Source organism: Pezoporus wallicus, unplaced genomic scaffold, assembly GCF_028554395.1.
Source record: "Pezoporus wallicus isolate ANWC-B61680 ecotype Strahan unplaced genomic scaffold, APGP_CSIRO_Pwel_v1 contig_8042, whole genome shotgun sequence".
NCBI classification, from domain to species: Eukaryota; Metazoa; Chordata; class Aves; order Psittaciformes; family Psittacidae; genus Pezoporus; species Pezoporus wallicus.
Genome location: NW_026639380.1, coordinates 766,804 through 790,373, shown reverse-complemented (window position 1 = coordinate 790,373; position 23,570 = coordinate 766,804). Strand labels below are relative to the sequence as shown.

Sequence of the window (23,570 nt, the reverse complement as noted above, 5' to 3'; positions counted from 1 at the left end):
ATCGGCTAATTTAGAAGGCTCCCCTTAACCCAATGACATAAAATAAGATATTTCACAAAGCCATGTCTCCACCACACCAGTGTCATTCAGCACATGGAACACGGATGTTGAATGAATGAACCACCACCTCACTTCTTACTTTCCCTTTCTGCAGTTACATAGCTTAGTCAATGGCAGATCAGGCTGAGAAACCACAATCCCCAGCACATCTCCAGGCACATTCCTGCCCTGTGGGCCTTAGTTTTGTCAGGTTTCCCCTGAGATCACTACAGATTCCAGACAATGAGCAATTCAACCAGTGCAGTAAAAAGGAGTATTACTTTTTGAGGAAAACACATCAGAGTAGGCAAAAGAGGAAGAGGCTAAGACTCCTGTCACTTTGATCTGTCATCAACAAAGTACTTCTTGTAACTGTGTGCTTTTTACATGTTAATGTAAAATCACACACAATGATATCAACTGAATTAACATTTCATATTATAGACAGGACATTGAACAAAAATACATTGCTGACATCTCACTTCAAAGCACCTGTGATATTTATCCATTCGACTCCCAGCTGTAGCTGTCATTATAACCCAGATGTCTCAAGCTGACTCACCAGAGAATTACACCTTTAGGAAGTATGATTTAAATGACCTAATACAACACATGATCACCACAGCAGAGAAATCAAGATTGTATCTATGCAATTCTCTTCTTTCCTTCAGTTCCCTCAATTGCTTGCTGCATCCTTCAATTTACAATTGAAGGCAGGAGTCCTGACATTTACAATTCGATGAGCTATGGTGTTTGTCCCCTGGAATCATCAATCCATAGCAAACAATAAAATGAACCTTTGACCATGTAAAGAAAGTGCCCTGTCAATGGATATTCAAGGATTAAATTACATCAAATGGTTAGAAAAATCCCAGGAGATTAAAAATGCCAGTCTTAATCCTGGCATTGCCTAACTTTTCAGTGCTGTACTTTACAATCTCAATGATATTTTAAAGAAATCTGCTGCCTCTCTATAATTTAGTTGGAACTTACCTGCTTGGTATTGTACTTTCAGCACAATAAAACTATCAAAATGAAACTAATTCCACAACACAGTGTCGAGAATGTGGACCTGACACTCACACTGCCTGGTAGTTTCCATATCTGCTACCTGCTTCAAACCTCCATAACCAGACCTTTGCTAGCTGGCATAGTACCTGACAGAAGTAGCGGGCTGCTATTACCAACAAGGACCACATACCTATCTTTTCAGGCATGCAGTAATATGTGCAAAGCAGAAACATGTTGTGGTCAGGAATCCTGCTGTCTGTTCTAATCCTAGCATGGGTCTTCACTATTACAGGCAGGTCCTTCAGCTTTCTGTCTCACCCAAATAGTATCTTTTCTGCACTGGTGTCCAAGCTCAGCCAAAAATGCTAGATTTTTCTTCCACACTAACAGACTAACGATCTCCTAAATCAGCATTTAACCTGCCATAGATTCTTAACCACTTTTCAGAATTAAATTATGGTAATTTATGAATACAGGTTAACATTACAGTCTGCTTCTTACAGCAGTTAACACTACTATAGGCTGCTGCTTCTAAATTTCAAGACTCAAATCTCCTAGAATACTACAGGTTTCCCAACTGAATTCACTGTCATGTTATAAACTCTGTACTGCTCTTCAGAGAAGTCACACATCTCTGTTCCTAGGTTTTTTAAAAAAAACCACTGTATTCAAGCGTACTGAAGAGCTAAGGAATCAGATGGTAATTTCCACAAGAACACTTCAATTTTGATTGCAGCAGCAAAGCTGCATTTGCAATAACTGTGAATACCTAGATGATGTGTTTTAAATTCCAGTCAAGCTGCATCAAAGCTTCTGTTCTCCAAAACATGCATGCTTGCAGAAGAAAAACAAAAAGAAAGGAAAACTTTTGCTTCAGACTTTCTCTTGGCTAAGGTGTGTCAATACTAACACCTTATTTAGCAGTGTCTACTTCTATCTGCACTTTACATTATGATGTCTCTGCCTTCAATTTCAGGCCATTCCAACTAACAAGACTAGCTTAAGGAGGGTTTAGTTTCTGGTATATTTTGAGAACTGCCTACAAAGCACAGCACTTCCCAGAATACTTACATACTGCACACAAAAGCAGCATCCAAAGCATCATCAACCACACTCCTTCAAAATTTAGTACCATCTAGTACAGAGATGGAAGTTAAAGACATGATCCAATTCAATCTGCTTCTCTTCCCTACACTGAGACTCTGACAGCCCTTGCTATTTCCCTTTTTTCTCTGTCTTAAAATTACTACAAGGACCAGGACAGAGCAGCAGTTTCAAACCACACAGGCACCTATCCTCAATGATCCTACAACCTCTGAGATGGTCCAAGACCATTCCCACCACAGGTACACAAATGAGAACTCATGCAGAGTGAGAGGGAACACTTCATACACCTCTCTACTTCTCTTTTGTCAGTCTGAGAACAGGCAAAACAAAACTGGAAGATGCTGACACTGGAGGTATTTCTCCCTTGGAGTAGAAGTAAAAAAGAATGCACCTGTATATATAGCAAAACAGAACGAATCACAAAAAAAACAAGCAAACAAAATCCAACCTATACTCCCTCCCTTTTTTTTTTTTTTAATTAATTAGGAAAACGAAAACATTTTACATCAGAAAAAAAAAAAAAAGATGAATTGTAACCTTTAGCAAAAATCCAAAGGTTAAACTAGATGTACTGTCTCTAGAACCAAAGATAACCATTTGTTATCTTTCTATGTAGCAGGTATAATTTCTATTAAAATTTATTACCTGAGTCAGTGAAAAGTATTCTGTAACACTGAGTATCATATTGACACTGTCAAAATAAATGAAAATATTCAGTCACAAGGAAGGAAGATATTGAAAAGAACTCAAAATAATAACTGCATCTGTGTAAAGTTTTTATATCTTTTTTCGTATTTATGTCTAAAAGTGGCAATATCTTTATATTCATTGAAATGCCTTTGAATACTTTGAAAAGGTCTGAATAAATATTGGTAAACTTACAACTGCAGAATAAAAAGTTATTATCTAAGTTTTGACACAAAGTAGGTAAAGCGCAGGATATTTCAGATGGGGTTCAAGCTCTACAAAATCTTCCTTTCTTTGCATTTCTCTGAAGTGGTTTAAAGAGTTGGCCAGCAAATCCACAAGCAAAAAGAATTTTTCCATTGATGAAGAGAACTGTCAGCACTAAACTAAGCAATTTCAGCATAAATGCCATCAGCAAAGGGAGAGTAGCAGCTAAAACCCACAGATACCCCAACATTACCATTACAACTCAGCCACGAAGGATCACCTAGTCCACTGTTGCTGACAGCAGGTAATTGCAGATGCATGTCAGGAAAGCATGAGGATCCATGCCACAGAGGGTAGAGAGGAGAGTAGTCTGCATTCACCCTCTCTATATTAGCTTTCTTTCGTTCTATAAGCACAAAAAGCCTGCAGCAAATCAACTACTATGCTTCAACGTGATTATCATTTAGTTTGATTAGAGGCATGATCTTTCAGTAACAAAATGCTAATTTTACAGAAGCAAGCATTAAAAGTTAGGAAATGACAAAGTAGCATATGGAAAAAGATTTGCTTCTGGTGAATACATCATATTACAGTCTTCAGGGGCATGATCCTGTGCAATTTTTTCCACAAGTGCTGCCTCATTGTATATACAGGATAAAGGAGTTCAATGCATGAATAGCGCACAGTGTTTTTGATTTTCTCATCAATCTTCAGTCTGCAGCCTCATGCTTTATTCAATATAGTCAATTCTTCAAAGCTTTGAAAGAGGATTATTAATTTTCTCATAAGCTTTTCTCTTGCTACCAACAATTACAGTATTTCACAAAACACAATTAACGATTTCATTTTCTCAAAATCCCAAAGGAGAAGTGTTATAGCCCATTTTCCAGTGGAGAATGGTGGTACCTAAGATTACACTAAGGAATTTTCATTAATCTAGGATGCCTGAGTTGAGGTGACAAGGACCTTTTTAACTCCCATTGTAGACTGCATTATATGAAATTTAATGTGCAAAGCACATTTTTCATTCACCTCAGCTGCATGTATCAAGACTGAGCAACTCTAGCAGAAGGAGACCTCAGAGCCACAGTTCATGTAAGGAATATTCCAGAGAAAGGATCAAGAGTAAGTGGCCTCTTGAAAATGAGCCTGGTATAAAAAGAAAAAAAATCGGCTCAGCAAATTCCACAGCAGACTCTGGAACAAAATCTAATTCACCAGGAAAATAATTAACTAAGCACCGTACCATGATCCTTCACCTGCAATTCCTAGCTTGAAATTTCATCTTCAAAGTTGCTTCATCCTACAGCCTCCCTGCTTCTCAGACCTGACACATCCATTGAACATTTATCAGCACTGAGACAATGTTCCATAAAAAGCTGCTGTGACTGTATGTTTACGAGATTTCATAAAAAAAAACAATGCCATAATTTTTGCATTGGGCTTGAAATTTTCAAAATCAAATAAAATTATTTTTGTGGTATAATTTATATGTAATTTTCCTTCATTAAAATAAAAGGGCACCTCTCCTCTCCTAAAGTTAAGAGTAGGTGGCATCATACTGACACCCACATGAACCACAGGTAGAGAAGGAAACTTTTAAACTACTTTGTAGTCATCTGCCACCTACATTAACAAAATCACCGACAGGACTAGGCTGTCAGTACAACAGCATTGACTGGTAGGCCTTAATACAATAGGCTGTCTAGATAGTTGCTGCTAGCAGTTATCTAGCCTAATTGCTCCATATCTCTCCCACTCTGTTTTCCTCTCCAAATCATTGTCCCAGTCCCATCTCTCTCATCCAGCCCATCCAGGTTCCCAACCCAGTTACAGCCTGCCTTATTACCCAGATTTAGGACCACTTCCTGTTTCAGGAAGTTCTCCTCAGACCTACAAAGCTTCAAAGTGGTCTTCTGGGTTTTTTCTTGCTCAACCTATTCCTTCCCATGTCAGCCAGCATTAGACTTGTTTCCAGAAACTCACCACTATTCCCACCCCTCAATTCTCTTCTCATTTCTTGGCCCAGACTTCCCCCTCTCTGGACCTTTGTCTGGCAGTTTGGTTCTCTCCAGCCAGCCCACTCCTTCTTTACAGATCTCTCGTCCTTCATTCCCAGTCCCACTCCACTGGCGGTTCTATCAATGCTCCCTGCCAAAACAGCACACATTTTCTGCCCAAAATTTCTAACAAAATTTTAACCATGTGGTGCCCACTCCTTCCTTCCACCAGCTTCTTGTCCCAGATGATTTGTTAGTCCCTTACTGCCTGTCTGCCTGCCTTCAGCTGCCAATCTTTCTAGCCAGTCAAGTCCCACTCAGTTTCCTTCCTTCCCAAATCAGACCCAGGCTCCTGTCCCTGCTACATCACCTGCCTTTTGTTCCTCCTATTTTCTCACAGCTTCCTCCTCCACATATCTGAAATGACAGCAGATCACCAGCAGCACAAAACACTGAGTTTTCAGCTGTCAATACAGTGCCTGACTTCATCCCCTCCTTGAACTACCTATTATAAGGAACATGCGGTTCCACCAGGGTTGGAGCTTATTAAATTATAGCCTGTAGAGAGTTTAAACAGTTCATTAACATTCAGGAGGTGTAAGAGGTCTAGTTTATCCAAAATAGACAGTCATTAGGCTTTTAGCTACTAAAAGAACATTCCAAAAACTTCCCTGGGCATGACCAAGCTGTATTTTTTTCAGATTCCTGACTAAGTTTAAACTTAGCCTTAAGTCTCTTAAAGGAAGACTTTAAATTGTTTTTTCCATTTTTTTTTTTTTTGTTAGAAAAAAAGCACAACTGTGATGTCAAGAGCACTCTTAATTTTCTGTGTTTGTTACAAAGCGTGTGATGCTCAACATTTTCAGAAAAATGTGATGAATTTTCTTCATGATGAAAAACCTTTTTGTCTTCCCTGCTGTCCAGCTCAGTGACACCCGACCTGCTGTGGATGAACTTCAAAAAAAAAAAAAAAAAGATCTCAGACCGAAAAAAAAAAAAAAAGAAAACTATTTTTTTCCATATTACAAGCACTTGATTCTAAGAACTCAGAGGACTTTATGAGGCAGAGCAGCCTGAAAACCTTAATCACTGGGAAAATCTACCAGCCTCCACAAACTGTACAAAGACTCCGTGGGAGCTACGTTATGATCCTCAGTGTAGCAGCAGCTCAGCTGTTCCACTAATTTCAGGTTTCTTGATGCATACTCAAATTATTTTAATAAAAAACTTTTTTACTGTTTTTTTGAGAAAAAATAAATGCTTTCTTCTGTGGAAGTTCTGAATTCCAAGTCCAATTCTGACTTTCATACTCTTAGGAAAAAAAGAAAAATTAAAGGGGAGGGGAGAGTTAAATAAATAAACAAATCACAGACTGCAGTGCTTCCTGGTACTATTACACCAGCAAATGCTACGAATATTTAGAAGCTGCCTCAAGTATCTTATTTGTTGAAAAGGAACTTTGCCATCATTGTTAACTGTTTATTACCAGTTACTAATGATAAAAATCTTCAAGAAAACCTTGCACTTCAAAGGATATACCAATTAGGGAATTTTAGTTTTTAAAACTGGAAAAAAAAAAAAAGGTCATTTAAGTCAAAGAAGTAAACCTCAAGGCTTATTCACAGATTTGCATAATGCAGCTGCAGATCATCATTACAGTCAGGACAGCAACTCTATAACTATAAATATAGCAGTGCAGAAATTGCTGCATTAGACTGAAATCTGTGCACTGTACATTCAATGTTGGGTGTTTTTTTTCCTCTTTCCTGTCTTCTTAGCCAGAATAACATTGACACTAATTTTCAGTTTTATTTTCATTTTGTATTTCAACTTCATGTCTAAGGGATTCTTCTTGATTTACATTTAAGAGACTAAGCTATCCAGAGGCTTCAACAATTTGAAAGAAATTACAATTAATTGAATTTCTAAATTATTGATAATTGGTAATTTTGAAAGCAATCACGGTACTTAATTAACAATAGGCAGAGGTAAATCTCGGTGCAGGGGTACATGTTATGTACAAGAGGGGGAAACGTGGTGGAAGTATTTGCTCATCAGGCTGCACTGCCTCTAGAAAGGAAATAGAGCAACTCTGGCTTGAACTTAGGTGGTTGCAATATTTATAGCAGAACATCTTTTCATTCTGTGCTAACATGGTTCAGCAGAGCCAAGTTTCCCCTCTGAAGGATCTGGCAACTGTGGCTTCCATGCTGTATAATGCCACAAGCACTTATGTAATTGCTTTTCCTCAGAAACCCAGAATCCCACTGTACAGGTAAAGACAATGAGAGTCAGAGCAACTGATGACTTGCGCAGGGAGACTGCTGTGCATCAACAAACAGACAAAATCCACCTCTCTGGATCTTTAGCTTACAATTTTGACACTAAATCTTCCTATCGGTTTAGCGCTGAATCACGGCAATTTAAAAAATTCAGGCAAAAAAAAAAAAAGTTTTCCCATAATCTTTTTTTAATGAAAAGTGGGGAATGAGAACTACAGGAAAGTTCTGAAATTTTCTTAATATTTAACAGTGGTTGCCGACCAAATTAGGTCTAAACACTAATCTTCTGACTACCCTGAGATCATAAAGTCACAAAGTCAGTGGGGAAAAAAAAACAACTAAGCGATTGAACTGCACTCAGACAACTGGGAGTAACTTCTGGAGCTGACATAGATCTGCTCACCCCTTCTATTATACAGATTAAATTAAGATCTGACTACATTTTGAAAAAACAATGCCCTGTGAATGAACTCTATTCATCTGTTATTTTCACATGTACATCTTTGCCCCAGGATTGTTAACCCATTTGTCTTAATTTGGAAAGAATTATCAAGTTGCTTGAAAATGTAAAGCAATATTGCACTATAAAAAGATGACAATCCAACCCTATTCCTAACAGCATATTGACATAGAATGTTTGACAGAAAACTTAGCTTTTTCCTGGGGTTTTAAATGTAAAGTACACAACATACGTAAACCTAACCCTCAGCATCCCTCTGTCAAGGGATCCATCTCAGGAACTCCTCACCCTGTTTGAATTTTTATACAAGTATAATTGCTTTATTTACAGTGTTAATACAACTACTGAGTAGGGAGGAAAAACACAAATAATTTTAAGATTGTGAATCCATGTAGTTCACCAGCTCTTAATTTAGTCTAGAAAAACATCTATTTATAAAAACATGGCGGTGAGTGCATGTAAGAGCAAAATTAATTTGTTGAATCCTTGCTCCTTCTTGCTATCAAACCAGAGTTGTGTAAGTAAAAGTGGTTTAATAACTATTCATTAAAATCTAGCTCTAGACTACTTTAAGACTATAATACAGAGATTGAAATATCATCATTTCTCTCTATGCTGAGAATATGATTTATTTTTAGTATATTGATACTTTGCATGGAAAACGCAGTACATGCATTAACACCATGTGCTGAGAAAAATCAGTCTCTACAATCAGCATTATGTCTCTTGCTGCATAAAAGTACATGTAACAGCCTTGAGAACCAACATTTTACCAAATCACTGGGGCTGATTTTATTGAAGCTTCCAGCAGACTGATTTTCATCTTATTTTCATCTCCTTTTTTTTTTTTTTTCCAGATAGAATAGTTCAGGCGTTTGCAATACAAAGAATACAGAAAGAAATTCATCTTAAAGTGCTGAAGTGTTGCATGACAGAACAAATGGGAGACACTTCAATGAGGAAGTTATTTAAACGAGAGAGAAAAAAAACAGCTACAACAGAAAGTTTTAAAATACTGAATTATATTTCATTACTTAATTATGACATGTCCATAGCTCTCTATATTACATTTTACATAATCCTAAGAAAATATGGACATTTTAAGGCCCACAGAATGCTATATACCCAAGTTAAACATTCCAAAATTTTGGCTTTAAACTGTAATTCCTATATGGCACTGCTGGTAACTGCAGAACACTCACAGGGATTCTGAATGCCTCAGTTATGCAGTTTGGACAGATTTATTTTTCTACATTTTCTTTTTTTTTCAATAGTAAGTTTTTCAACTTCCACTACCGAAATTAACACAAATCAGTTTAGTCACACATGTCAATGGCACACTTTCCAGACCTTCATAGTCTCATCTTGCAAAACGGTATCAAATACCAGTTTAAATACCCTAAGCTATACTTTTATGGAAATTTAAACCACACTATAGTATAACACTTCTATTAACGCTTTCTTTCGTAGAAGCATGGTAGAGACACTTTTACAGAACTTACCAAGTATCTTTCTGAAGAGACACTGACTAAAATAAGATCATCTCCAACACGCACTTTTTCACCCTCTGATCGTTGCTTGGAAGCAGGATGGATGGTCCACCAGCATGCCTCACCTGTATGATTGTTGAGTAATAGCAGAGAAAGAAATTAAAAAGAAAATGCCCAACATTATTGCCATTACTTTCACATTTATCTCGGCCCCGAAGTTCTGATCCAGTTTTCAGCTGGGTAAAGCAAGTGTCCATGTGTTTTCAATAACTGCACTAACTTGTCACAAACTCATCTGGTTTTAATATACGTATACAGAAAGCAGCAAGAACTCTGGAACAGTGATTCCACAGTTAAGTAAGAAGGCAGCACTCTGTTCTCTATACAACCTGATCCAACTTCCTGTTGCTGAAGAGCTTCCTTGTCATCTTCATTCCACATTATGGAAACAATGCCAAAGAATATTCCACCAAGAATTAGGACAAAAAAGTGGAGCAACCCATCACTAAGGGGGAATAAAAATAAGCACAGAATCACAGAACATTGGAATAGTTAGGGTTGGAAAGGACCTTAAGATTATCAAGTTCCAACCCCCCTGCCATGGGCAGGGACACCTCACACTAAACCATGTCACCCAAGGCTCTGTCCAACCCAGCCTTGAACACCGCCAGGGATGGAGCATTCACAACTTCCCTGGGTAACACTACAATATTCTTAAAATAATATTTGAAAGATCTCATAAATCCAAATTCAATTATGTTTTTCCACTTCTGTGTCTCTAATTACCCAGAATATTCCTAAGTACTAAAGTCACAGATTCTGTTCCTATGATAAACCTTGGTTTCCTGAACAAAAAGCATGCTTTTCAGGAAACAAACTCTTTGCTCTTGGAACTGTTCAATTGTTGCTGTTATTACTGTTACTGCTCCTAGCTAGAGAAAGGCTTTAAAAACAATCACTTTTATTATTTCATATTAAACATTTGCACCAAACTGATGTCATTGTAAAAAGCTATATCAGCCTAAAAAATAAAATAAATCCAAGTCACCATTCCAAAACTTAAACAGAATATTTAAAATATTTATTTAAAATAAATATAAAAATAAATAATTTATTTAAAATAAAGTTTAAAAAATTTTTGTGGAAGGCTTCTACAAGAACGGTAACTTCAGTCCTTGCTTAAATATAAATGTATGATGTTGACTCTAAGTATCAATGTATCTCACAGAAAAGAAATTGCATAATCTATTAGAAAATGTAAAGATAATGCGTAAAACATGGAAATACCGATTTGGTTTAATCCTTAAAATAGTCTTAATTTTTATGTGATTTATACGTATTTATAGGTCTTTTCTGATTTTTAGAATGAAAGTATTCTTCATTATACAGTCTTTTAAACTAGTGTTTACCTGTTGTGTCCTCTTGCAATCCTACATCAAATGCCAGCTTATCCATTGAAGATCGAGATGTAGAGAGGCAGCATAGATACTATCAAGATAAAAAAAGCGTGCATCACTAGTCCTGCTTAATTCTGATAATGCATTGAAATACAAAAAAGCCACCAACCTACTAATACAGGATTCACTATTCTTTCATTGTCCCCACTAGTTACTATCAAGGGCATACATGCCTGTGAATGGCACTCAAGGAGACTTGACAACAATACATGTTTTAAAATAACATGGTAAGAGTGGAAATAAAGGAGCTGGTTGCACTGAATTTCAGCTCCATGAAACCTCACTTGTAATTAAGGATGTTGAATCCCATATAATTCATCAAGGAACTGAAGAGTAAGGCTTCTGTCCAAAATATATGCAGGAAGGAAATTTCCTTTTCCACGTAGTCTTCAACATATGTCTAGGTTGCCAGCCAGATGCCAGCTGTGGATTCGGTCACAGCTTATGCAACATGCAACATCCAAGGGAAAAGAAATAAGACATCATCCATTCAAAACACAATTCATTATGGAGCCAGACTTACGTTTCAGCATTCATTCAGATATGAGCAGCTTGGTTTCGTACTTCCAAGCATTTACTCCTCACAAAGGTTTCCCTTAATCATGCGTAAAATAATTCTTCAATGTGAATAAGTCTCCAGATATCAGTAAATGGCAATAGTCTGGGCACTTTCAAACATAACTTTCATACAAAAAAAAGAAATCACTGCTGCTGTCAACTCCTGTTACATACCATGCCACTGTAGGAATGGCGCAGCAAGATTGCATGCCCGTAGAGTAGCGTTCTATGGCCACCACCCTGTGCAGACTGAAAGATAAAGAGACGTGATATACTGGTATGTTGTATTAAAACGGGACCTTTGAGAAAGAAAAAAAATAAAAAAAGAGATTCTCATCAGTCTCTCAACATTCTATGGCAGAGTTATTTCCTGATAAAATGCTATTCAGGGATTAGTTCAAGAAGGCCGTTTTATGAATGTGTTCTCCAGTTTTGATTGCTTCCTAATATAATGACCTTTTAAGTCCTTGGGACAGATCTAAGGTAGAATTTGGACAGCCAAATCTAGAAGCTACTTTTCTATTAGACTTTTTCTATTAGAAGCGCTCAGTTCACTAATGAGGAAAATGCCGTACTTTGCACATCACTTATTTGGTATAAAATACATTCTAGAATCCCTCTTCCTTGGGCTGAAAGCAGGAGGTCGCCAAAGAGCAGCAGCTTTGATGCATCACGCTACCCTCTGCATTCTCATGTACTGTTAAATCTCCCCATATTCACCCATTTTTCCTCCAAATGATCATGTTTCTACAAAGAGAGTATGCTGCAGGAGCTTCTGGAATACTGCCCCTGTTATACCAGAAAATATTGATGATATATCAACTGCACTAAAGATTATCAACCTCCAGACTGCTTCATCAACCTCCAAACTGCTCGGCCCACAGTGTTGAAATGCTACCAGACATGGACATTCTGCTAGGCCAGGTATCTGTCTATCTGCTAGGCCAGGTAAGTGCTCAAAGATATCCAAAATAACTCAACAGGATTTGGGGGTTCTGAAAATTCAGAAATCATGTCCGACTAAATGTTCCTCTTGAGAAATGCAGCATAAATCTTGAATGAAATAAAATTAAAGTGATAAAATTCACTTTTATCCCAAGAAACCGCAACCATTTTTTCCACAATATTTTTATTACAGTTTCTACTTATCTATAATGTTTAACCACTCATGAAAAAATACATTTTGTTAAAGCATGAACAACCCTTCAACTTCTGCTGGACATTTAGGAATTTATTAGACTGAGATGTAACTGAATGACACTGGTCAGGATTAGAGACTGTCTGACAAGACACTGTCAGGAGCATAAGTCCATATTCCTCTAACAGAACATCTCATATAACTTGATGTACATCACACTCTTCAAGCAGTATCGATAAAGACATATTTTTGAGTCTATAAATGTGACAAGTCCATAAGCAGCATCATTCTTTCATATAGGTCCCCTCATTTAATCTCCTATATACAGCATTTACACCCTATCTTTTATCATAGTAGACTGACCTTCTGTTTGACTGCAACATCAGATTCATTACAGAATAAATTGGAAACAATCACACTATGTTATCTCTCTGGCAGCTTCATTTCAGTGCTGAAGATCAATTTAACTGAACAACTATGATGGCAACACACAATTATTGCCCCTCATTTACTGGTTATCCTTCCTTATCTTAAATCCCCTAGCACAATAGTTATTGATCTTTGAGTTATTTGGGCCGTTAAAAAAACAAGGAATATGTGGTGAAAAAGCAAATAATAATCTTAGCACTTTCAAGAAACTGCCAAGAATTTCTGGCTTTTATTTTTATTAAGGAGAGAGAATTGACGGACACATGGTATATTTTGAGTTTCAACAAACTACATGGCAGTCAAAATGCAAGGAGGCACATTCCATAATCTCTCTGTAAGGCTGAGTGACATGACTTTTTATTATGAAAGAATAAAAGTCACGGCCTGTCACAGACACAGTCTTGACAGTAAGACATGAAGACTTAGCTTTGTGCTACCATTAATATCATCACTTTTTCGAAAGGCACAAGGTACAAATGACAGATTTGATAATGTCAGGACCACTGTGCCCAAGATGAATACTGAATGTCTGCTGCTCACTGGGAAAGAGGGGACCACCTGCTCTGAACATACTGCCTTACTGACATTTCAGATTTGCCCAGAAGCTTTATTAACAGCAGTCATAGGTACCCAACCAACAAAGTCCCGAATATGGGCAAAACTTTGAAATCTCATTGGTATTTTTATCAAAATTATTCTGGGTTACTAGCCATAAATTTGGTACCTAACATATAGATTCAGTTGCCTGTTGTACAAAAGATCAGAGGAATAATGTGATCAACAAAATTACAGCTGTGTTATCTTTCCCTTGTTCTGGCCATATAGATTTATCTGTCTAGCATCTATTTTATTAAATGCCCATTTGTATACAAACAAGAGAAAGGTGGGCTCAAAAAATTTTTCAATCATTTGTATAACAAATCGGGCAGCGATTTTTTAGAAAAATTTTTCTCAAGAGGATTACAGTAGTTCTTCTTACCCTAAATTATTTTGCCCATTAAAAAATCCATGCAAGTTTGCTGTTTCTTTGACAGATACAGAGTTGCAAAAAATATTTCAAGAATTTTCCACTTAACAGTTTCTAAGAGAAAATTATAATCAAGGCATCCACATGGAGGGAAAATGAAAAATTGAAACAGAAAATACAAGAGAGGCTAGAAGTGAAAGCTGGTACTTCCATTTTGGAGCCTGTGTTCCAGGATATATACACACCTATAAGTTAATTTCATATATTAAAGCCTCATTTCCTAAATAAATACTCAGCATTTATCTTTATGCCAGAAGCTGCATAGTAAGCTGCTGGGTCATGACTGTCTACTGAAAGAGCCTTTGATTTTTCAAAATAATCCATTCCTACCTAAAATGTTGCAGAGAAATAAAACTTTCCCACGTTTAAAAAAAAAAAAAATAAAATCTAAAAATTAAGAAGTTAACAATCAGACCTCTACAGTAAAGTTGCAAGATTCAAAGATGAGATTTGCCATTGCCACTGGAGTTTCATCAAGTTTCTAGTAATATTCAAGCAATAATATTTCAGAAGACACTGAAAGTGAGAATTCTTGGAAGCCACAATCCATAATACCCACAGATTTGTGATTAATTTGAAGTCACCTCATTAACCAAAAGCCATTGATAAAGCAAAGGCAATTTAGAATACAACCACGATTATAGCTGAAGCATTCAAAACACATAAAAAGCTTTCATGTTCAATGCATTGTTAGACCAGGCAATGTGTATAGATTACTAAGATCTGAGCTGCTTAATTTAATGTAATGTGTAATGTTGAAACAAAAAGAAGGAAAGTAAGTTAAAATGGGGAAATAGTTATTTTTTTGTTTTCCTAATAGAATAAGAATGCCAAAAAACCCTTACAATTTTCAACCTACAAACTATCTAGTAAAATGTACAAATTTCAGCACAACCTGGAATATTTACAATATAGACTGAACCAAAACATATAATATTTTACTGTGAATACCAATCCTGCCATAAGGTACTTTACACATGACTCAACAAACCATTTATATCTGGTTTTATGCGATTTTTTATACACACAACTGTCATATGTACAGACAAGCAATCACCTGACAGATTTAAACAAGTATTTAATTGACATTAACTCAGAGAGTAGCACTCAAACCACCACTGTGCCTATGGATGCATTGCTACACTTATGGCCATTCATGAGAAGCTGAAAGAAATTAATCATGGTGACATTGAACAAGGGTTTTGGAGACATTTCTGCTTCTGGGAACCTCATGACCAAAATTTTTAGAGACTACTGAATGGACCTATGGCATCAAAGGAAAATTTGAGTAAAATAGCCGCTACCTTAGCATTCTTTTCAAGATAACAGCCTTACTTCTACCAGAGAAAAATATTTCTTAGACCAAGTACTCTATGCAAGCAAATGCTAACGTTTCTTTGCTGACTTTTCTTCATAGATCTACACAATCTCCAAATGTTTGAAAATGAAAAAAGCTATAAGCTTCAGGGATGTACCAAAGAAAGACAAATATGTGAAGCCATGTACATATACAGCATAGTTATTTCAGTGTTTTGTGCAAAGCTTTTTTAATATTGTCCTTAGTCAGAAAATTAATGATTGAGAAAGCCTGACAGCAATTGCATTTAGCACAAGGCTATTTGGACAATTCTAGTCCCTCATGGAAGAAATTAAGAAATATTGGAATTTGTCACAAGAAGACAGGCACTGAAGCACAGTCTCTACAATATCACTCAGTTCGTTTTTAAAAATGACATTATGGCTTTTCCAGCCTCATTCCATGATGGACCCGTAACAGCAGAATAGAATTAGGGACATATGCTATAGGAAAAATAACAGTACAAAGACTAGATTTTAAGGAAGTATTGTTTTGAAGGACTTAAAAAAAAAAAAGAAAAAAAAAGAAGTGAAACAATAAGCTACAAGATATCATATGGATTGTGTTTTGGAAGTATTTACTATAATTTACAGTAAATTATGACCTAATTGCAACCAACTGCTTAGTTGTTATTTCCTCTGTGCCCCAGACCCAGCCATATGAAACACCAGCCCAGATAGTCCAGATGGATCTTAGGACCACTCAATACTGCTCTGAATAGGATTCTAAACCAAATACTACACAACTGTTTTCATGGCACTGAAGATTTTTAACATGTGAGAAGCTGTATAGTAAAGAAGCAATATGATCTCTGTTTTTCTTCACAGCTTTTTTCCAGGCAAATAAATAATGTTCATGGTTCAAATATGACTTTTAAATGTACACTGGGGTAAAACAGCATCTTTTAAGCTGAGTACTTCCACTTCACATTGAAGTTTAAATGGAGCACAGTAATGATGGCCATCTTACACTTAAAATAGATGCTAGAGACAACATCATGTCTAATAGAGGACATCCATATTTACATAAAAATATTTGCAAATATTACTGCCAAAGCCTTATTTTCTCCATTATGAGTGTGTTCGAAGTTTCATAAAGCTCCATAGTTTAGTTCTTATATTATTAGAAAACTATGGAATGATGAAAAACAAATCATATCTCTAAATCTAAACAGTTTAAATGTGTAAGCAGAAGTATATAATTAAACACAGAATATCCTACTATTACCTGCTTTGAATCCTTTTAAATTAAAAACCACCACCACAAAAAATGAACTAAGCAGGAAATTGCACCCACAAGTTATGGAAGCCCTAAAAAATTAAATATAAACAAAGCACATGTTACTCCAGTAATGGAACCTTCTCAGATCTCTACCCTGGGACTCATGCTGGAGCTCTCAGATTTCCCATTCAAGAGCAGTCTTTACATTCTGAAATTGTGGATTTGATCCATTAGAAAGAGAAACCAAACAGGAAATGTGAGTCTGATGACAAGTATTGGCTTGGGGAAAAAAATAAAATCAACTACCATGTATTCTGAGTAAAAGTATATTTAGGTCCTGGACTATGTTGTTACTAGTCAGAAACCACCTCCGATCAGAGGATCAGAGACGTAAGGCTGTTGGTGTTAAATGCCTTTTTCAAGAGGCTGATGAAAATTAGTAAACCTGCAGGCGAATACAAATATTTCACCTGAGCTGGTTCTTAAAATAGAAAATGGAGTGCAAAATGAGGAACATGTGCTTTGTTTATACCCCTGGCTCTAGATCAGGCATGTCAGTTTTGTGGGATGAATGTCGGCCAGAGTCCAGAAAACCCCAAGCAACAGTGATAACAGAATGTGCAGAAACAGGCTGAGTCACTACAGAGCTTGTGAAGTAACCCTGGAAAAGAGCTAGAAGGCTTGTGAGACACATTTAGTCAGGCAAAACTAAGCAACTGACACTTGGAATAGCAACGCTGAGAAATTACATCTCCAGCAGTGTTGTACAACTTAAAAATGCTGCAAGTAGTAAAGACGACAAACAAAGCTACAGAGCGTGAGCCAAGGAGTTTTACGTGTTCTTTTTGCACATATAAACATCCATTTTCTTTAAAAATCTTGACACAAAAAAGCCAAAACTTTCCTTTCCAAAGTAACAGCATCCAAGCCCAGAAGCCTTGAATTCTACCACAACACAAAATGCTAATGAGTCCCTTCTGCAATTACCATGCTCTTGGGCTGCCATTTCCAGTGGCTGGCACCAAACCCACAGCATTTAGCTGCTTAGAATTTAAAGATGCAAGGAATTTAAAGACCAATTCACTGTCATGTGGCACTGTGGTAATAACTCTTTTCACCCCACTTGTACCAAACAACCACAGCTCCAAATGGTGAATTCAAGCCAAAACCTCTGTCTTCTGTCTCACTGCAGTCTATATTCCATGCTACAATGAAGTAACAAAAAGAAAGCTGAACCTATCTAGAAATTATATATGCTGTATGTATTCTAGTCTTTACACCTTACTTTTAAATCACTATTTAGTTGATCACTTTTTCATGGAATTCATTACAAAAGTGTAATTCCTGATAAATACAGATATGGAGATTAGTATATCTGATGACTCTGCTGGTACCTACTCTTAGTCAATGATGGCCATTGTGACCTAAAAAAAAAGGCAGGGGATAGGGGGAAAGAGGGAGAAAAAAGAAACAAAACTATCTTCTTTCACCGATATCATCAGCAGTTACCTTCTATTTTGTGTTGTGCCAAACCAAAGAACAGGAAAAATCTTTTTAGCTAAACTACAGGTTTCCTAAGAATGGCTTGTATTAAAAGCTGCATCACCATGTGTAATTATGCCTCATATAAATATTACATAGAAATCTGAACCTGAATTAATCAGTCGACCAACAAAAGTCATGAGCATGTCTTATTCACTTAGAAAACAGAGATACTTTGCCATCCATATTAAAAAAAAAACGGAATCATTAGTAAAGATGATGTTTGTGCCAGCACCACGCTAAATGATCCTAATTTATCTAATATTGATCTGTCGAAAGGCAGAATGAACAGCCACATAAGAAACACTTCAGATACATCTCATGATTAATATTAGCAATGGTACATTTATGTTAGCACTTTTGCAGCAATGGGAAACTTCATGTCAATTAAAAGCAGATACAGCAGTAAAAAACAAACAAACAAAAAAAAACAAACAAACAAAAAAAAACCCAACAAAATAGTACTGATCATCTGTTTCAAGCCTTCTATGTAAAAAAGCATTTATATTTATGGCTGAGGCAATCCTCCCATTACAAACTGCTACTTTGAAACATTTTCAGCAGCTTGGAAAAAAATTGCCCAAGAGGATAAAATTCATCAATTTCTCCCTCAAGCCTCGTGAATATTTCTCTTCCCCCATACTCCTCCTTCACTGCATAGGAGTTGAAAGGAATTTCTAATAAAAATCTTCATGGTTATTTCAGAGCTGCATAAGTGGAGGAGGGAGGCATTTTTTACAGGTTGAGGACCATGCCTAAGCTTTTTCTGTTGCTGTATGATACAAGGAATGTGAATCATCCTTGTCACTTGAGGAAAAAACCTCACAGATAAAGAATAAGGCAGACAGGCAAGTGGGAAGAAAAGATGGATCAGCAGAGGAGTCATGCTAAGAAAATTCCTCTGACATCATTTAATCCAGCCCTTAAAATAGCACTGCTTATCTGACCCAGAATTCCTCCCTTTTAGACTGACAATGAAGCAAGACCGTACCACAAAACAGCAAACTTGTAGGCAATGAAAATCAGTAAACAAATGATGAAATGGAAATAGACTTTGATAATTAAAGGAAGGTGTAGAAAAAGGATAACCAACACATCTTGGCTAAAATCACAGCCAATTATTCAAATGTCAGTTATTGAAAATGTTTGGAGGTTCACTAAGTGCTTTTTCATAGTGTCAATAAATAATAATACAAATATATATTGAAAAAGTAAAAGCCCTGAGAAGCAGAGCTCCTGCATATGCTTATGACCTGAGGCAGTGAAGTGCAAGTGACCCACAGCCTAAGGGCTCCCCACTCACCCCACTGAGACACCATACAATCCCAAGAGCATTCTGTGACAGAAGAAACAGTGTGCTATCTCTTCTTTCCAAAATGCCCACATGTCTCGAGACCATTGTCTCAAGATCTCTTATTTACCAGACAGTGTTATATTCTCACTGAAAGGAAGGATGAATTGATAATTACAGAAGCCAGACCAGAGTCCTATTTTCACAAAAGTGCCTGCCTTTGGTTCTTCATAATCTAAATAAACCAAAACCCCAATTCAAGTTAGAGTCCAATGGTTTCTAGACAGAGTCTAGTGGAGACTTCAGAATCTAGTGATTTCTAAATCCAAATTTTTATAACATTCATTAAGTGCTATTTTAGTGAAGGCAAGTTTGATGCCAATGTTAAAAATAAGGACTCACAGAATCATAGAATAGTTAGGGTTGGAAAGGACCTTAAGATCACCAAGTTCCAACCCTCCTGCCGTGGGCAGGGACACCTCACACTAAACCATGTCACCCAAGGCCTCATCCAACCTGGCCTTGAACACTGCCAGGGATGGAGCATTCACAACCTCCCTGGGCAACCTATTCCACAGCCTCACCACCCTCTCAGTAAAGAACTTCTTTATATCCAATCTAAACTTCCCCTATTTAAGTTTTAACCCGTTACTCCTTGTTCTATCACTACAGTCCCTAATGAAGAGTCCCTCCCCAGCATCCCTATAGGCCCCCTTCAGATACTGGAAGGCTGCTATGAGGTCTCCACGCAGCCTTCCCTTCTCCAGGCTCAACAGCCCCAACTTTCTCAGCCTGTCTTCATACAGGAGGTGCTCCAGTCCCCTGATCATCCTTGTGGCCCTCCTCTGGATTTGTTCCAACAGCTCCATGTCCTTTTTATGTTGAGGACACCAGAACTGCACACAATACTCCAGGTGAAGTCTCATGAGAGCAGAGTAGAGGGGCAGGATCACCTCCTTCGACCTGCTGGTCACGCTCCTTTTGATGCAGCCCAGGATACGGTTGACTTTCTGGGCTGTGAGCGCACACTGCCAGCTCATGGTAAGTTTTTCATCAACCAACACCCCCAAGTCCTTCTCCGCAGGGCTATAAATGCACTAAATTAAACTGCAGGAATTCACAGAAAGTATAATACCAAACGTTTAACTTGCTTACCTTCATCATAAATTTCTGTAGAGCCATGAGAAGGGGAAAAAAAGAGAAAATGTGAAATGAGTATTTGCTTTCAGGTGCTTAAAATGGGACTTGTTTTCCTTTAAAAAGTGAGTGGGATACACAGAACTACAAACCACATTTAAAAGGAACATTTGTCATTGCAATTAGCATAATTATTAGTTTGTGCTGGAAAGCAAAACAGCTGCTCAGAACAAGGCTTCATCATTTTTTTATGCAATAGTTTTCTCATTTGGGGTTTGTTTTTTCTGTTGGTTGTTTTGTTGGCTTTTTTTCCCCCCTTTAAATTATATAGCACATTAAATACTTATTGCTTAAAGATAAAAAGCAGTACAGGTAAAACAGGAGCCATGCCTGATCGTCTTGGACAACTTGCTCTGCAGGTAGCTTCTAAGTAAGCACAATGCAAGTTGTAAGGTCCTGCATTCAAAATGCAGTGCTGGAGAGTAACACCACTGTTCTAGTAACATATGTTATGTAAATGCACAGTAAATTAAGAAATTAAAAAGTTAGTAATATTGCAGTGATTAAAAAAAAATTCAGTGCCACATGACTGATATCAGGAGATTACAGAAATTTTTAGGTTAATTTTCATGAAGGTTGCTCAAGAATACAAGGAGAGTTGTACATTATGTTACAAGCAGTGATTTGTTTTTCCTTGTAAAAGTTCCATGGCCACCTTTTCCTCTTTTGACCTCATTACTTCATGCTTTACCATCACAAAGTTTGCAGCAGGACTGAAGTTTGGCTCTATCCCACATTAAAAGAGAGTTTAATGGGAGAGCTTCCAAGTAAGACTGGGTGCTTTCATTTCATACATGCTTTTAGAACAGAAGTATCTGTTCTCAGAGATGTACAAGATGTTCTAGGGGAAAAAAAAAGAAAAAAAAAAGTATAATCTTATGATCGCATAATGTTTCAAAGACTTCTCTCCTTAAAAGTTTTCTAGGTCTGTTTGGTACTTAGACATTTGGAAACAAATTGTCCAAAACTAAAGATCACGTCCCCTGCCCACAATCTCCATAAAACAAATATTTAGAATACAGTGTGATCATTTTGGCATTATTATTACCCCCATTTCCTGCAAATCAGATATTTTGTTTTTCTTTTACGAGGTGGCTCCAGAAATCAAACAAGTTTTCACTGAGCTGCCTACTGGGTGATGGGGCATAAAGTCATTAACATATAAGTAAGTTAATTTTATGATTAATTCAAATTTAAAAATAATCAAATACCTCAGTCTTTTTCAGCTGTCATTCATCTGTGAATATGCAACCCCCACTGATTTTTCCATACTACAAGTACATTAAACAATTTCACAACTTGTGTGAAACCTTCTGGTTCTCTTCCTGACAATTTGTAATCTCTTAACTAGCTTCAAATTAAAGTGAATAGTTTATCTCTTCCCTTGATACTAAAATGATACAGCAGCTTCTTGTGTTGTGATGGACTTGCTGGAAGACCAGAATTAACAGCTCATTCTCTTCAGTTGACATATTAATTGAACTGTAACAAAGTAGAGAGAAACAATCGTCGTCTGCATGGTTCTGTCATATCATGTTCTTCAGAGTCACTCTGATTCCTTAATAATTTTGCAGATGGGTTACATGTTATTCCTAGAGACTTAAAGTGCCATGAACAGTCAGTCCCCCTCAAGCTAGAAAACCTGAAAGATAACACTGGGTGTGGAACGTCTGAACACATTATCCACCTACTGCTTCAAACCACCAGAGGAAGAAATATGAGACTTAACTTTTATAAAAAATGCTTTGTCTTCATGGCAAACAATTAAATACATATTATGCCCACAAATATGAAGAGAACACCTCTGTGATGCTCCAGGGTGAGCATGAGAAGGTACATGTCACGAACTGTGACAGCCTCAGCTGCCCAGCCACCAGCAAATGGACAGGACATAAGGTTCCAAGTACTCCTGTCACACCCTTCTACAAGAGTCTTTTCCAAGTTTTTTAGACCAAAATTCTTCTTAGCTAAAGGAGAATGCTTACTCTGAATATCATTAACTCTCAGATTTAGAAAAGAATTAAAAAATAAAAATAAACTAAAAATAAAAAAATCACCCTGAAGCAAGACAACAGAAATTAGGCACTTTGGGTAGGCAACAGGCTGTCACGCTAGAAATTTCTCCAACTCGTCTTCCACACAGGGAGGACCCTTCTGCTCCTTCACACTTGCTCAGGACAACAGCACACATGAGTTTCTGGACTGAAATTAGCAATTCAGAATATGTTTTTGAAAATTAAACAGATAGAACAGACCTATAACTTGAAATTTCTTAGTGCCATTCTAGCATCCTGTCCTGGTTTCAGCAGGGGTAGCATTAATTTTCTTCCTAGTAGCAGGTACAATGCTATGTTGGGATTAGGATGAGAATACAGTTAATGAGAATACAGTTAACACATTGATGTTTTAGTTGTTGCCGAGCAATGTTTTCAGAGAGCCAAGGCCTTTCCAGCTTCTTACCCCACCTCATCAGTGAGTGTGCTGGGGGTACACAAGGAGCTGGAAGGAGACACAGCCAGGACAGCTGACCCAAACCAGCCAAAGGGATATCCCATACCACATGGTGTCATGCTCAGCATATAAACTAGGGAGAAAGCTGGCCAGGAGCTGCTGCTCAGGAACCAGATGGGTATGCTCAGTATCGCTGTCATCTCCATACTTCAGAAGCCATCTATGCGAAACTATTAATAATTACATCTTTTATCTTTCCAGCCAGCCCATATATGGGGGAGATAAGTTTCTCCATCCTCCCTTTCTCCTCAAGGCTAATTACAATAGCCCTTTAGAATTCTGAATATCCTTGAGATGTTCAAATCAGCACATTCCTATTGCTGTCTTCTCAATGTGTTTTAGGTCTGCTTTAGGCTTAAACAACTATTTAAAAATATCACCCAAAGATATTCCCTAAAGGTGGATAGTTATATGGCAAGGTGTGCGACAGCACTGGCAAGTGCCTAGGACAGTGGTCACCTCCAAGGTTTTGGAATTTCACCCCTGAATAAGTGCAGAATCCTAAAAAATTGGTAAAATATTTGGAAAAAGTATGCTGTCGCCCTGGCAATTCCAGAGA

General features: G+C 37.2%; 1 protein-coding gene across 7 annotated transcripts in view; it reads right to left on the bottom strand.

Annotated features, from left to right (window-relative positions):
- Window positions 1-23,570, bottom strand: part of RYR2 (ryanodine receptor 2) — a 379,474-nt gene that overhangs the window by 228,171 nt on the left and 127,733 nt on the right. For 4 of the 7 annotated variants that reach the window (XM_057414543.1, XM_057414545.1, XM_057414546.1 and 1 more), the window contains exons 5-8: window positions 20,459-20,473; window positions 11,473-11,547; window positions 10,693-10,771; window positions 9,296-9,408 (exon numbers count right to left, since the gene is read on the bottom strand). In XM_057414543.1, coding sequence (XP_057270526.1) covers window positions 9,296-9,408; window positions 10,693-10,771; window positions 11,473-11,547; window positions 20,459-20,473 — 282 coding nt within the window. The remainder of the gene's footprint in view (window positions 1-9,295; window positions 9,409-10,692; window positions 10,772-11,472; window positions 11,548-20,458; window positions 20,474-23,570) is intronic. The other 3 variants (XM_057414544.1, XM_057414547.1, XM_057414549.1) reach the window with 1 other exon arrangement.